General features: G+C 45.1%; 4 protein-coding genes across 5 annotated transcripts; 3 read left to right on the top strand and 1 right to left on the bottom strand.

Moving 5' to 3' along the window:
- Window positions 1-274: 274 nt before the first annotated feature.
- Window positions 275-8515, top strand: LOC116655565. Of its 2 annotated transcripts, none has more exons than XM_032453494.1 (2): window positions 275-666; window positions 8064-8515. In XM_032453494.1, exon 1 carries the CDS (start codon window positions 283-285, stop codon window positions 637-639), a length of 357 nt encoding a protein of 118 aa, XP_032309385.1. In that variant the 5' UTR covers window positions 275-282; the 3' UTR covers window positions 640-666; window positions 8064-8515. The 2 variants fall into 2 exon arrangements, 1 of the variants encoding a protein (XP_032309385.1); XR_006507659.1 differs by having other exon boundaries at window positions 275-733; window positions 8131-8515.
- Window positions 8516-9287: 772 nt separating this feature from the next.
- LOC6502109 lies at window positions 9288-11076 on the top strand. The gene is made up of 4 exons (XM_032453493.2): window positions 9288-9366; window positions 9490-9615; window positions 10239-10804; window positions 10874-11076. The coding sequence occupies exons 1-4, from the start codon at window positions 9288-9290 to the stop codon at window positions 10988-10990; spliced, it is 888 nt and encodes a 295-aa protein (XP_032309384.2). The 3' UTR covers window positions 10991-11076.
- A 357-nt stretch (window positions 11077-11433) lies between these two features.
- Window positions 11434-12729, top strand: LOC6502110. Its single transcript, XM_001966157.4, has 2 exons — window positions 11434-12481; window positions 12543-12729. Exons 1-2 carry the CDS (start codon window positions 11534-11536, stop codon window positions 12639-12641), a joined length of 1047 nt encoding a protein of 348 aa, XP_001966193.1. The 5' UTR covers window positions 11434-11533; the 3' UTR covers window positions 12642-12729.
- A 56-nt stretch (window positions 12730-12785) lies between these two features.
- Window positions 12786-15550, bottom strand: LOC6502298 (probable ATP-dependent RNA helicase DDX10). The gene is made up of 2 exons (XM_001966156.4): window positions 15068-15550; window positions 12786-15010 (listed from the first exon to the last, which is right to left on the bottom strand). The coding sequence occupies exons 1-2, from the start codon at window positions 15452-15454 to the stop codon at window positions 12872-12874; spliced, it is 2526 nt and encodes an 841-aa protein (XP_001966192.1). The 5' UTR covers window positions 15455-15550; the 3' UTR covers window positions 12786-12871.
- Window positions 15551-15582: the final 32 nt, after the last annotated feature.

Here is a 15582-nt window from a genome sequence, read left to right as displayed (position 1 = left end):
CCAGATGAGATCGGACGAGGAGACGAGGAGAGTGGTACACATACACATCTCGAATACACATATGGTTCGTGTGTGAAGACCCAACCGTACACTATCGAGAGCTGGAACCCTGGAAGAGACGACCCGGCAACCGGAGAGTACCTCACGTACACATCGTGAGTCATGAGTGGGGCTAAGAGCCCGGACCGGAATGCCCGGAGAGGTACTCTCTCTCCATACCATATACCTATACCATATACGTACATGGATCTTCGATAAGACAATGGGCGAATGGCAAAAAATATGAGTTGGGCCAGTCCAGTGCCAGTCCAATTCTACACCCAGGAGGACGCAATCGCTGAAATGACTTCGGAGGCGGAAGGGAAAACTTCAAACTCAAACTTCAAACTTTTTGAAGAAAGCATTCTCGAGCTTCTGAATATTATTGGGGAGTGCAGTGGGAACTCCTTTTCGAAACAGAAGCTAACCGAACTGCAAGATGCCATTGCGACCATAGACAGAGCCATGCTCCTCTATCCGGGGAGTGCCAAGGAGAAGCTGGACAATCTGCGTTCCCGATCCACGAAGGTCCATCGCTCGTACAGCAACTGCGTCAATCCGGTCCTCCTGACCAGTGCATCGGTCGGCAAGACCCTGTAGCGTGTAACGGTATTCTGAGCTGTTTAGGAAGGATTCGTACTTGCGAGGGCACGCTATAGAGTCCGGCTCTAGCTCGTCGGCTTTGGGGATGGAGATCTTGCTTCGTACCAATCCTAACACGGCCACATTTAATATTAAATAAAGTCCAGAATTGAGCGTGCTGGCGACAAGATAGACAAATAGATGCTAAACCGGAAGAGCGGAAGAATTAATTCGACGCGAGATAGGGTTAGAAAGAGAGAGAGAGTAGAGAAGTAGAAAGTTTGCGATGCCATAGATGTAAATAGGCTCGCGTACTGCCCACCCTACCTTTGGTCACAGTCCGATAAAGCATTGCTTTAGTGACCCCTTTAACACCCTACGACCGTGGAGTCATCTGCTCAGTTCAAACAGGAGGTATTCAATTCATTATAAAACGGATTTAATTCAAAATAAAACTAATAAAAATTTGGCTAAGGCTAAAGAGGGGTTTGACATTATTCCTAATTGTTTGCTTGCATGAACAAATAGTCTAATAATACGGGAGGAAAGCTTATAAGTAAGATTTATAACAAAAATATAAATTAATGTAAATGTTTAAAGAAATATGGGTTTATATATGATATAATAAAATTTTGGTATGCGTAAATATCATTTTTTTTTTTTTTTAAAAGGATAAATAAATTTCAAATAAAGGTATTAGAAAAATGATAATATTTAAAATTCATTAGGATAGAGTATTCATTAGTCATCAGTTAAATCATTTAAATGAAATTCGTGCTCTTGTTATTTTTTTTTTTTTTTTTTTTATGTTAAGATGAAGGAGGAATGCATTAAATATAATATTAAAATTCAGTGGGACTCAAAAAAATTTTTTTTTCAGTGTATATGTAAAAGGTAAATAAACCACTCACTGTAAATCCATCGGCGAAAGATCGATCTCTGCTTTGGGCTGCTGTAAATGAGTGGAATGAGGCTTTTGCACACCTTAGAATCTTAAAACAAACTTATTTTCGCACGAGGATTAAAATTAAACGATTTATAACAAACTGATGATTATTTTTTTTTGCTCGCGAAAGTTTAAAAAAAAAATAAAAATAAAGAGCGCTCCCGGGGTGTTTTGGTGTGGACCGCAACGAAACTTTAAAACGGCCACAATAAGTACCCTGGAGTTATTACAAATATAAATTTTATATTCACCTGATAAATTTTGATAAGACCGCAACGAGGTCGCGCTTTCATAAAGCCGCAACACACAAAAGAAAAAAAACCCACAAACACAGGCTTAGGCTGCCCTTATCACCGTTGCAAATCTAGATAAGCGTACGCATGTAAATAAAAAACATACGCATGATCTGCAACTTACTTGGTAGTTGATAAATAAAAAAAAAATAAACACTGCACTTGCGCGGCTCTTGCGCTGATAAAATTTACACTTGCAGAGAGATACTATTTGGGCGTCTGCACTTCTGGGTGGTTTCGATAGAAAAGACCGAGCATGGAACAACCTACATTCCATTTAGGTTACCGGAAATGCAGAACAGCTGATATTGCAGCTTTCCTAAGCCTCCCTGCTGCAGCTGATCCCGCGCCTTAACAATTTGGCAACTCCCGAAGTAAAGCTTCGCTTTAACTATCGGGAAAAAAAACCCAATTTACAAAGCCGATATGTACATCGATTGTATTTGTTTACAATTTTAGTTTTTTTTTATTTATTATTTTTTTTTTAAAAAATGACTCTTCAGTCGCCGCTACAAAGCCCCCCCGAAACATTCAGGCTAGGGTATTCTATTCCTGGTACCCTAGACTGATACCGACTGAAGAGGCGCTATTGTTTTATGTCCTTCGCGTGATAAGTGCCTATCAATTTTCCTTGCAAATCCTCTAGTTCGTAATACACGCTTCCCAGTTTCTTTCGAACCCTACACTTAACAAAGGACGGCCCAAATTTAGCGTTGTAGCCAGACTGGAAACAGCTCTGCCTAAAATTTCTCCTATACACTTCTTGTCCTTCCTTAAAAGTCACGTTCCGAGACCGCAAATTGTAACTCTTCTCGTTTTCGTCGTGCTTTCTCTGCATTAGCCGACTCGCATTTTCTCGTGCAACTTCCAAAGAATCCTGACGGTCTAACTTCAGCGCTCGATCGTCTAATAAATTTAACTTTCTTAACAAAGAATACGTGGTCCCGGAAGTGATCATGTGTTGCCCGAACACCATATAGTAAGGCGAGGTCCCTAAACTTGAATGCCTTGCTGATCTCAACGAGCAGCATATTTTACTTAAATTTTCGTCCCAATCCCTCTGATCAGGCCGTATGTATGCTCTTATCGCCGATATCACCGATCGATTTACGCGTTCGGAAGCGTTGGCTTGGGGAGAATGTACCGCGGTAAAGGTGTGAGTTACGCGATACTGTTCCAATAATTTGCCAAACGCATGGGAACGGAACTGAGAGCCATTGTCGGACACTACGGTTTCTGGCACTCCATACGTTAAGAACAATTCTTCTTCCAAATATTTAACCACAGTACTTGTGTCAATTTTCCTAACAGGTTTCAGGAAAACGTATTTCGAAAAATGGTCCAAGACAATGAAAATACCCACATGGCCGCTTCTTGATCTAGGATAAGGCCCGAGAAAATCCATAAATAACCGTTGGAAAAATCGATGGCTTTCTGGAGCTTTCCCTAAGGGCGGTCGTAAAACGCAATTTGATGGCTTTGTGGTCCTGCATACCTCGCAAGCATTCACATAAGCCTTTACATCAGGCACTAGCCCAGGCCAAAAATAGTAACGCCTAACTCTTTCGATGGTCTTATGGATGCCTCCATGAGACGACAAAGGACTATCGTGTGCTTTCGCTAGTATTTCGGGAACTAACTCCTTTGGAACCCAAAGTTTCCACGCGAATTCGTCGTGCATGCGATCTCCTGTTAGGTGTTCGGCCTTACGATAAACGAAACCTTCCTCAGTCTTAAGGTCAGGAAAATTAGTTTCGTTCGCCTTCACTTTATTCACTAAATCTGTGTATTCCCCCGATCTAAAATGCTCCGAGCTCAAATCCAAAAGTAGTCCGTCTCGCAAGTCCAACGCGGCTATCACTTCTTCATTAACCCGAGACAACACGTCGGGAACCAGATTGAGGGCACCCTTCCGATGTTCAATCTTGAACTTGTACCTTTGCAATGATAACGCCCATCGAGCCAAGCGTGTACTCAAATCCTGATTGGACATCAGCCATTTTAATGAGGCATGATCGGTGATAATTTTAAAGATCTGACCTTCGACATAAGCCCTAAAATTCTTTAGTGCCACTATTGCAGCCAAACATTCTTGTTCCGTTACTGTATAGTTCCGTTGCGCCTTATTCAACTTCTTTGAAATAAAGCAAATAGGTCGTTCGTCTCCTTCCTCAGATACTTGTACTAACACTGCTCCTACCCCTGTCTTACTGGCGTCACAGTGTATCTCGAAAGGTTTTTCGAAATCGGGACTACACAAAACGGGTGCTTCGGATAATGATCGTTTTAGATCCTCGAAGGCTTTCAGCGCTTCGTCGGTCAAACTGAACTTACGTTTGGTTGTCATTAAGTCAGTTAACGGAGCAGCAAGAGTCGCAAAATTTGGCACAAATTTGCGATACCACCCACATAGTCCCATAAAGCTCCTTAAATTTCGCAAACTTTTCGGAACAGGAAAATTGGTGATTGCTGCCACCTTTTCGGGGTCTGTACGTATACCACCGTCTCCAATGATATGCCCCAAATATCGTACCCGGTGCATGCAAAAATGACTTTTCCCAATGTTAATAGTTAACCCGGCTCGTCTAATTTGCAAAGCTATTTCCCTCAGGACTTCAAGATGCCTGTCAAAGCTTGAAGAAACTATCAACAAATCGTCGAGATAGACGAAAACTTCGTTCCTGAGGTGTGCTGGTACTACTTTATCCATGAGTCGAGACATGGTACTTGTAGCATTACAAAGCCCGAATGGCATTACTTTAAATTGATAGAGAGGTCTTCCCGGTACCGTAAACGCTGTTTTGTCCCGAGAAGCGACATCTAAAGGCACCTGCCAATACGCGTCCTTTAAATCGAGGCTCGATATATATTCCGCGTTCGGCAATCGACTTAAAATACCGCTAATCTGAGGAAGAGGATATGCATCCTTTTCTGTAAAACTGTTGACTTTTCTGCAGTCAAGACAAATTCGAACTTTTCCTGGTTTAGTAACCATAACGATAGGGGATGACCAAGAGCTTTCCGACTCTTCTATAACGCCTAACTCTAACATCCTATCAATTTCGGAGTACATGGCCTTTTCCACCGCGGGTGAAACTGGAAAGTGTCTTTGCTTGATGGGTTTAGCCTTACCCACCTCGATGGTATGAGTTATTAAATTCGTCCTACCCAGTCCTTCTTGCGCGAACAACGGAAAACAATTGATGACGTTCATCAACTTGGCCTTATCCACTTCAGACAAAATATGCTGATCAACGTTGAGCTTTGGGTTTACTTCTGTTGACCCTAGTTCAGATATCATTAACTTTCGGGGTAATAAATCGTAGAGTTTCCAAAAATCAATCCCTAAATATAAATCTTGTTTTAAAGAGGGTACTATATAAATTTTCATTAACTTTTTAACTTCCCCGTATTCTACTTCAACTTTACAATATCCTATGATCTGCTGCGCTCTTCCATCAGCTGTTGAGGCACTACATGCTAATACTTTATATTTAATGCTAGTTTTTAATTCCTCAGCTAAATTACCACCAACACAACTAATTGAGGCTCCTGAATCTAATAATCCATAGACAGTACGATTCAGAAACTTGACTGGTACAAAAGGTCGCGGATCGCTTGATCCTGCTGGCAAGGAATTAATGTACTGAAGGCCCTGTTTAACCTCCTTTACTCGCCTCCAAAACTGACTTACCCGCCTTGAACTTCGGGACCGCTGCATTTTAAAGTTTGGGTTGTGATACAATCCTGAAATATTCTCCTCCTGTAACCTCAGTATTTTGCTGTGAAGCAAAGGACCTGGATCAGTGCACTGTTTGTCGATGGAAGGGGTTGAGGTTGCCAACACTACCTCTTCTATTTCTCGGTCATTGTGGCCTGACTTCTTACGGCACTCGGAGCTTTCGGTCTGAACTGCGACTTCGACGTGCCGGCTTGGAAGTTTTTTGAACACTTACTACAGTTTGGTTTGTAAGTATTCGGTGCTCCACAACCGTAACAAAAAACTCTCCTATCCGATATACAATCCTGATATCTATGACCTTCCTTGCGGCAATTCCAGCACAACAGGGAGAAAGCTTCTATTCCTGCTTCATCATCGGATTGCTCCGTTTCCGGAACATCGTAACCTTCACCAAACTCAGAGATATCGCGTTTGAAAGGCGTGCTTCGAGAGTATCCTTGAGATCTCTTTACCTCATCCATAAACGCTTCGCGTCTGCGACAAATTCCTCTTAACTCGCTGACTGTTTGGATATCGAGATTTAAAATCTCATGCCTTATCTCGGGACGAAGGTTATTTTTGATAACTCTCACTAGCTTCTGCTGTGTCCACGGGTGATCCAACTGATCGACCAGACCTGACACGGTGTCGTAAAATGAATCAAACGATTCGTTGGGTTTTTGTTTGGTATTTCTTATAATCTCTTCAGTGTCGCCGTCATCCCTCACCTGACGAAACTGAAGCCGCAAAGCTGTACAGAAACTGTCCCATTGGACTTCGCCATGGGCTTTATGATATCGCCAATAAAATTCATTGGCCTTGCCCTCAAAAAGAACGCTTGCATTTCTGCAAAGTACCGTATAGTTATTTCCTAAAGTCTCCCTAGTCAGTGCTTCCACTCTATATATGAAGTTGTCCACAGACACTCCTTTTCCTGAATATTTAATTTTCCACCCGTTGAGGATATGCACTACCTTATCTGGGCGGTTCAACAAATCTGACGTATTGCTTCCCTGAGAATTTTGGGAACGCGGACTTAATGTGTGATCTCTCCCAGGTATTCTGCTATTTTCTAGGTCTATCCTGTTTTGCAGACTTTCTTCTGATGGAGGTAAACACGGGTGACTCATTCCCGAATTCTGAGTTGCTAATGTCCTAGTCAAAACGTCAGCTACTGAGTTTTGGATTAACTCGGCCATCTTTCCTGAAAGTGACTCCAGCAATCTCCGCTCCATAGCTAGTAGCGTTGTGGCGTTCGCCGAAATGCTGCTTTCATTGCTGCTAATGGGATTGGACCCTGAAGTAGTAGCTATGTCGTCTGTCGTTAGTCTCCCGACGTTATCGGGGATGGGCTGATTCCTGGATTGACTTCGAGTTCGTCTTTCCGGATCCTCCGTTACTTTAACTCCTTTGGGTCTGCATACCGCCTTGCAAACCGGACATTGTAAACTCTTCTTCCAGTGAGCTTCTATGCACTTCCTATGAAACTCATGCTGGCATGCCGTTACGTAGACCTCGGCAGCGTTTACCTCGGCGTTACAAATCGGACAACAGGAATTGGAACTGTTTGCAGCTCCTTTATCTGGAGACCGGTCTATCCCCATCTTCCCAAAAATCTTAACTTTTCCACAAAGAAGGTATCAACAAAAGGAATAAAAAAGAATTATCAAAATCTCGCTGCTCAGCTTGTTGCTAGCAAACAAAATATTTTACTTAAGGATACGTTGCCTTCAGCAACTAAACCAACAAAAGAGAAAAAAAATCTAATCAAAAGAGTGTTTGAACTGATGCTAGATGTCACACGTATTGTAAGGTATTTGTTTTCTTCGACTTCTCAGGAAAATAAAAGTAGATAGTTAGTTAGAAGTAGTAAAGTCATTACTCCTTTCTTTCAAGAACTAGAGAGATTACTTCTCCCAGCTTCTAGTTTGGTCTTGGCCATCGACCTGTTTCCGACAGATTCAGATGTATTCCAAAAGACCATAACGGAAGCCTCAAGTAATCCCAAAAGGATTCTACGCTTATGAACTTCTGGATGGGGCATTACTCTGGAGTAGTACCACCACATTCCGTACGGTGAAATTCATTTCGCTTTTAGAATGATAGAGATTGATAGATTGGTGACACTGTGTCTTAGCCCGGGCCAGAACTCGACCCTAAGCTCGCGATATCTGTTTTCCTCAGGTTCCAACACATTGTGGACCTTTCTGCCAAATTTAGAAAAATTTCTCGTTTGTTTTTTTAAATCCTGGTCAGTGACGAACACTAATAATCATTTAACTGCTTTCCAAAAAATTTAATACACAAAGAGAAATTTTGAGAAAGAAAGAAAAAGAAGGTTGAAAAATCGAATTAATTTATCCTGGAGTCTTAATGAAAAAAAACAGTTCCACTAAGGCCACACATGTTGGGCGCCACTCTTCTTTATTTAATAATTAATTAATTATAACTGTAGCGTGTAACGGTATTCTGAGCTGTTTAGGAAGGATTCGTACTTGCGAGGGCACGCTATAGAGTCCGGCTCTAGCTCGTCGGCTTTGGGGATGGAGATCTTGCTTCGTACCAATCCTAACACGGCCACATTTAATATTAAATAAAGTCCAGAATTGAGCGTGCTGGCGACAAGATAGACAAATAGATGCTAAACCGGAAGAGCGGAAGAATTAATTCGACGCGAGATAGGGTTAGAAAGAGAGAGAGAGTAGAGAAGTAGAAAGTTTGCGATGCCATAGATGTAAATAGGCTCGCGTACTGCCCACCCTACCTTTGGTCACAGTCCGATAAAGCATTGCTTTAGTGACCCCTTTAACACCCTACGACCGTGGAGTCATCTGCTCAGTTCAAACAGGAGGTATTCAATTCATTATAAAACGGATTTAATTCAAAATAAAACTAATAAAAATTTGGCTAAGGCTAAAGAGGGGTTTGACATTATTCCTAATTGTTTGCTTGCATGAACAAATAGTCTAATAATACGGGAGGAAAGCTTATAAGTAAGATTTATAACAAAAATATAAATTAATGTAAATGTTTAAAGAAATATGGGTTTATATATGATATAATAAAATTTTGGTATGCGTAAATATCATTTTTTTTTTTTTTTAAAAGGATAAATAAATTTCAAATAAAGGTATTAGAAAAATGATAATATTTAAAATTCATTAGGATAGAGTATTCATTAGTCATCAGTTAAATCATTTAAATGAAATTCGTGCTCTTGTTATTTTTTTTTTTTTTTTTTTTTATGTTAAGATGAAGGAGGAATGCATTAAATATAATATTAAAATTCAGTGGGACTCAAAAAAATTTTTTTTTCAGTGTATATGTAAAAGGTAAATAAACCACTCACTGTAAATCCATCGGCGAAAGATCGATCTCTGCTTTGGGCTGCTGTAAATGAGTGGAATGAGGCTTTTGCACACCTTAGAATCTTAAAACAAACTTATTTTCGCACGAGGATTAAAATTAAACGATTTATAACAAACTGATGATTATTTTTTTTTGCTCGCGAAAGTTTAAAAAAAAAATAAAAATAAAGATCTTCATATTTTCAAATCCATTTTCTTCACTTCACTAACAAAACCTGTAATTAATTTAAATTTAAATTTATAACTAAAAATATTGACTAAAAAGAAAATAAAATTAAAACATTTTATAACGCATGTGATTTGGGGGGATGAAATGTAGATGAGAAAAGAGAAAAAAAATGATTGCCACGAGTTTGGAGCTGGGCGGCTGGGCTAGCGGTTTTAATAACTTCTCTTTTGCTCCTTATTCCATGGCGGGTGAGGTCAACGGCCTTCCACTTAACGGGTCTTGAATTTGCTGGGTCTGCAAATTCCCTTACACCATCCCTACGGTTAATTTTCCGGCCACTGGGTGTTAATTTTCCGGCACCAATGTATTAGGAGATGAAGATGATGATGAAGATGGTGATGATGATGGTGATGATGGGGGAGAGACGGATTACCCGATCGAGGTTAATCCGCTCCTGAACTGGGAGCCTCCACCAGGAGCGCTCCCGGGGTGTTTTGGTGTGGACCGCAACGAAACTTTAAAACGGCCACAATAAGTACCCTGGAGTTATTACAAATATAAATTTTATATTCACCTGATAAATTTTGATAAGACCGCAACGAGGTCGCGCTTTCATAAAGCCGCAACACACAAAAGAAAAAAAACCCACAAACACAGGCTTAGGCTGCCCTTATCACCGTTGCAAATCTAGATAAGCGTACGCATGTAAATAAAAAACATACGCATGATCTGCAACTTACTTGGTAGTTGATAAATAAAAAAAAAATAAACACTGCACTTGCGCGGCTCTTGCGCTGATAAAATTTACACTTGCAGAGAGATACTATTTGGGCGTCTGCACTTCTGGGTGGTTTCGATAGAAAAGACCGAGCATGGAACAACCTACATTCCATTTAGGTTACCGGAAATGCAGAACAGCTGATATTGCAGCTTTCCTAAGCCTCCCTGCTGCAGCTGATCCCGCGCCTTAACAATTTGGCAACTCCCGAAGTAAAGCTTCGCTTTAACTATCGGGAAAAAAAACCCAATTTACAAAGCCGATATGTACATCGATTGTATTTGTTTACAATTTTAGTTTTTTTTTATTTATTATTTTTTTTTTTAAAAAATGACTCTTCAGTCGCCGCTACAACCCTCACCAGCTTCCTTAATGTCGTTGACAGCCAGGATCTGGTGGCGAGCGTCGAGAAGATCCTGTGGAGCATGGTTGCCCAGTCGCTGAACAATAGCAAGCCCAATGTATCGAAGTCGCTGGACAACCTGAGCATCCTGAAAACGGAAGTGGCAAGTCTGAAGGTCTTGTTCGCTCTGCTGAGGAGAAACATTGAAGATGACTACACTGAGTACGGGACGTGCACCAGGGCCATAAAGGACCTGAGAGCCAGGGACCAGAGGGCGCATCGACACTTCAGATACATACAAGAAATGAAGGACTTTCTGAAGGGCCTATATAAAGCCGCCCTACACAGCAAAAAAACACCTACCCAGACCATCGATCAAGGGGTCGATTTTTTGGTCGAGAATGAACCAGTTGAGTCCTCCGAGGGTTTAATTCAAATATTCAAATGCTTCCTCAAGCGCCTCCAGGATAAAATAGATGAAGCCAACGGAATCGTGGATGAGGTGCTTCGGAATTTGGAAAGTTTCCAGCAGAACTTCAAAGAGGTCCCGAAGGTGAAGTCTGATGTAAGTAGCTGCGATGTAACCGGAGGATACATAGGCCTAATCCGTTCCATTTATCCATTTATCCTGCAGGATACATTTGTGACATTTTTGGAGAGGAATCCTGGAGAGCGGGACCAGCTGATTCGGCGCATGAAGGACTTGGACAGAGCCTGTCGTGTATACCAGGAGCTGATCACGGGCACCTGACGAGGGACGGCCTGGGAGCTCTATGATTCCTTGTTACACATATCCTATCTCTGAATAAAGTACCAGTCCTGGTTCCCTAAAGTTAACCCTCTAAGCACGTTCCTTCCGGGCGACCCTTTCCCTCCGAAAGCCACAGGCCGACGTCCAGGTCCCCCCATCCCTACGCCTGCTCTCCGCCGCGTCTCACAGAATAGAGTGGCAGAGCGGTTCCTCCAATCTGGCTGGGAGAACAAAGACTGCGCTATCAGTTCCAGGTGCCCCTCCCTTCTACACAAGTGTGTGGGAGAGACTATCTCATGGCTGTGGTTGTGGATGTGGTTGTGCCTTGGGAGTAGCGTGTGCGCCGCTCTCCCAGAGAACTCTCCCAGGCCCCGGAGCCCACTACTACTACTAGTACTCTTCTACCACCACCACCACACGGCTGATACTGCGAGCTGGAACGAGGCAGCAGTCGAAGTCCGACAACTCAGTGGAGATCGAGGCGCCGCGGACGCAGGTTCTCTTGCGACGAAACTCTCGGACACATAGCACTTGGTACTCGCCATGGTTTCGACCGCCGATTCCCCCGAACCCCCCAACCCCGAGGCCCAGCTGGCGCCTAGTGACGCCCATGTCGTGGATGAAACCCTAAAGACTCTGACCGAGCTCCTGGAGGAACTCGCGAAGGACGTCGACTCGCAGATGGGGCTGGCCGACCTGCAGAGGGCGGTCGACGAGATAGACAGGAACACGCTGGGCTACCTGGGAGAGGCTGGGAGAGGGCCCAGGCTGGACCAGCTGCGGACCGACCACACCCTCGTCCGCCACGCCTACCGGAGGAGTACAGAGCAGATGCTCGAGTGGAGTGCCTTCGCCGCCAGCACCCTGGAGACCCTGATTCCCCTCCTGGACGAGCCAGTCGCCTCTCCGGCAGACCAGGAACGGTTCTGGGGGACGGTTGCCGGAGCACTCGGCACTGGCCTGGAGAGGGCAAGAACTTCCCTCAACCACCTACAGGACTTGAAGGCCACCGCTCTGGAGAAGCAGTTCCGGGCCATGCTCGAGAGTCTCCGGCACGACTTCGGTCCGGACGGCGTCTACGGCAGGAGGATGCGGGAGCTGCAGGCTCCCCCAGCTGACAAGGAGCCTCCAGCCAAGCAGACCCGACCTCAACCAGGTGTCATAGAGACAGCAAAGGAGCTCTCGGTGAAACTCTTGCAGGAGAGCCCTCCTCCAGGCTCCCTCTGGTCCAGTCTGGTGGTAGGGGGCGTGGCAGAACACGCTTCCAAGGGAGAGCCAACGGGGATATCTAAGTGGTGTCAGAAGATCGTATTTGGAAGCAACCCCAAGCCGAAGCCGAAGAAAGTCGACCAAGAAGAGCTGGGCAGGATCGAGACCCTCCAGCGAGTCCTGACTAGGAACATTAATGAGGCCATTGACATCACGGAAAAGCTGATCCCCTGCCTGGAGACCGACAAGAGGAGGCTCGCCACTCTCGGCCAGCTCTTCCAGGTATGCTTCCAACATCGACGTGGGCGAGAGTCGCTCCTCATTCCGTCCATTTCCATTTCAGAATGCAGGCACGCTTCTGGTGGCCCATCCGGAGCTGCGGGATGGTCTAGTTCCACGTCTGAAGGTTCTGAAGAGGGCGTGTCTCTCCTACAGGAAGTAGCGCTGCGGATGACTTGCTATGAATGAAATAGTATCCGTGTACTCCATACCAAACGAATAAAAATATTTTGGCCATTTTGGATCCGAAAGTGGAGTAGCACTTGGCCACAGGGGGCGGTGCTCCCGCCCACACATACACCTTTCATTTGGGAGACCTTATGTCGAGAAGAAAACAAAAAATTGGCCTTAATTTATTCACACACAGTCCAGTCCCTGCAAGAAACATGGAACCTAGCTGCCCAAGAGAGAGGCCGCAATGGCCTCCGTGTCGAGCAGGGTCAGCTTGTTTGTTAGCTTGGACTTTTTGTAGGCGGGCTCCTCGTCCGAGTTGTCGTCGTCATCGTCATCGTCGCCACTATCATCCTCATCCTCTCCAGCATCAGATTCGGTAGCAGAAGCGGTCGCATCACCAGTCTCATTGGATCTCTTTTTGTATATCTTATCGGGATCTGGTAGCCAGGAGAGATCCACAGAGTGCTCACTGTCACTGGCCGCATCCGGATTGTGGTGATCGTGGTCGTCCTCCTCCTCCTCCTCCTCATCGCTGCTGCCCTTGGCTGCCTCCGCCTTTTTGCGCAACTTTTCGCGCTGCAATTTGTGACGTTTCTTGACCAGCTCCCGGAACCGCTGCTTGTCATACTGATCCTCTTCGGTAAGCAATGCCTTGGAGCGAACCAAATCAATGCCACCATCGTCATCGTCGTCGTCGTCTTCATTGTCATCCCTCTGCTTCCTGGCAAGAGCCATCATTTGGCTGCGTCCGTCGACCACTGATTCGCCTTCTTCATCGAACTTGACCTTCGAGTTGACCTGCAGATTCTTCTTCAGCGCCTTTTTGGCCAGCGAGGCTTTGGTGACCAGCTTCTTCTCCCGCTTCGGCACCACCAGGGGTTCGTCTTCCTTCTCATTCGGCCCAACTTTCGGATCCAATTCAACTGGTTCACCCTCCACGTCATGATCACGTCGCTTCACCCTGATAAAGTCCTCATCATCACTATCACTGTCGTCGTCTTCGTCGGAGACTCCGCCGCCACCGCCGAAGCTTTGCTTTTTGGTAATCTTCGGCAGAAGCTTGTCCCGAATGGTGGGGCATTCCGGGTCGGTATCATGGGGTTGCTTCTGCTGTAACAGCTTTTGACGCCAAAGGAACTTCTCCAAAAAGGGGACGCGCGGCGTGACAGCCAGACCAAGGGATTGGGCAAAGGCGTCCAGGTCCAGACTGAAGACATTAAAGAGGCGCTTATTGCGCATTAGGAAGACGGACTTGAGATAGGACAAGAATGCCCGCTGGGCAGTGGCTCTCAGTTCCGGAAATTGGGCCAGAAACGCCTCGATTTTGACGCGTGGCGAGAACAGCTTCTTGGGATCAATTTGGACGCAGCGTATGTCCACGTTAAGTTGCTCCTTTAAGGCACCAATCATATGCTCCTCCTCGCTGGGCGTTAAAACGAGAAGGCATTCGCCGCGACTCTTGTTCCTTGCCGAGCGTCCAGCCCGATGGATATATTGGGAAACATCTTCGGGACAATCCAACTGGACGACCCAATTAACGGCGGGAAAGTCAAGGCCACGTGAGGCCACATCCGTTGAGAACATGACAACGTGGCTCTTCTTCAGAAAATCCTCATAGATGGCAATGCGACGATCCTGATGGAGGGTACCGTATAGGGATAATAGAGGTACACCCGGACGGAGCTTGCAGAAGATCTCATAGAGATACTTGGCCTGCTTACAACTGGCCACAAACACAATTATCTTCTGCTTGAGATGATTCTTTATGAAGGACCACAGCATTGTGATCTTGTCCTCCAGATTCAGGACAACATAGCTCTGTTGCAGCAGTTCGGGCACTGCTAGAACGGCCACTTCTTTGGTGGATGTGGATGATGGTGTTGATGTGCTGTCGCCCGCTTTCGTGCCATAGCCCACATAAACAGGATCCTTGAGATTGAGTCGCGCCAGATCCTCAACCGTGTTCGTTTGTGTCGCCGAAAACAGAAGCGTTTGTCGTTCCGGTGGAAAGTTTTCAATAATTGAGTTAAGGGTCTTTTGGAAGCCCATATCCAGGCAGCGATCCGCCTCGTCCAGAACCAATACCTCCAGGCTGCTGGTATTGAACAAAGGATTCTCATCCATGTGCTGTAGCAGGCGACCTGGTGTACAAATGAGTATGTTACACTGATCCATGCGGGTGCGCTCGAACTTGAGGTTCTTGCCGCCAATAATGAGGCCAGCGGAGAAATCGTGATGCTTGCCCACCTTCTTGAGGGTCTCGAATATCTGATAAGCCAGCTCTCGGGTGGGTGATATGATGATGGCAGCCACACCATCCGTTCGCGACCATTTATTGATATACAGATGTTCCAATACCTGAAAAATAACATATTGAATGGGATTTTTTGGGGTAACCTGGTCCATTCTACTTACGGGTATCAGGAAGGCAAGTGTTTTGCCACTTCCAGTGACCGCCGCACCCAGCACATCCTTGCCCATCAGCGCTGGGCCAATACTTTCCCGCTGCACCAACGTGGGATTGATAAACTTGAATTCGGCCAATGCCTTTTGGGTTTTGTGGGACAGCGGAAAGTCCCTAAACTTCTTGATAGCCTGGGCATCTATTTCCGTGTATTTGGCCTTCAGATCCTGAATCTCGGTATCCGTGGCAGCCAGTTTAGACTTCTTGAACTCATCCCGCGGTCGTTTCTGGTTGTTTTTGTTGTTTTGGTTTCCCTTGCCCGGTTGCGGCTTGAAGCCCTTGCCGGATTTGAACCTTGGACCGGGTTTGCCCGGCCCCCTTGGTTTCTGGCGCTGCATATCCTGTTAATGCGGTTCAAAATACAGCCAAATTAAACAAAAACACGTTCTGGGAGTTTGGGAATCGCACGCGGGTATAACCAGTGTTGGATAATCAGCCAAAGCCAGCTGATTACGGCGGTACTACA

This window comes from Drosophila ananassae, chromosome XL (assembly GCF_017639315.1).
Source record: "Drosophila ananassae strain 14024-0371.13 chromosome XL, ASM1763931v2, whole genome shotgun sequence".
NCBI classification, from domain to species: Eukaryota; Metazoa; Arthropoda; class Insecta; order Diptera; family Drosophilidae; genus Drosophila; species Drosophila ananassae.
This window is presented reverse-complemented; position numbering and strand designations above follow the sequence as displayed.

Coding starts and splice junctions, on each gene's coding strand:
- LOC6502109 (XM_032453493.2), top strand. CDS start 9,288: ATGATTGCCACGAGTTTGGAGCTGGGCGGCTGGGCTAGCGGTTTTAAT. Junction 9,367..9,489: donor TGCTCCTTATTCCATGGCGG/GTGAGGTCAACG, acceptor CCAATGTATTAG/GAGATGAAGATGATGATGAA. Junction 9,616..10,238: donor AGCGCTCCCGGGGTGTTTTG/GTGTGGACCGCA, acceptor ATGACTCTTCAG/TCGCCGCTACAACCCTCACC.
- LOC116655565 (XM_032453494.1), top strand. CDS start 283: ATGAGTTGGGCCAGTCCAGTGCCAGTCCAATTCTACACCCAGGAGGAC.
- LOC6502298 (XM_001966156.4), bottom strand. CDS start 15,454: ATGCAGCGCCAGAAACCAAGGGGGCCGGGCAAACCCGGTCCAAGGTTC. Junction 15,011..15,067: donor CACTTGCCTTCCTGATACCC/GTAAGTAGAATG, acceptor GTTATTTTTCAG/GTATTGGAACATCTGTATAT.
- LOC6502110 (XM_001966157.4), top strand. CDS start 11,534: ATGGTTTCGACCGCCGATTCCCCCGAACCCCCCAACCCCGAGGCCCAG. Junction 12,482..12,542: donor CTCTCGGCCAGCTCTTCCAG/GTATGCTTCCAA, acceptor TTTCCATTTCAG/AATGCAGGCACGCTTCTGGT.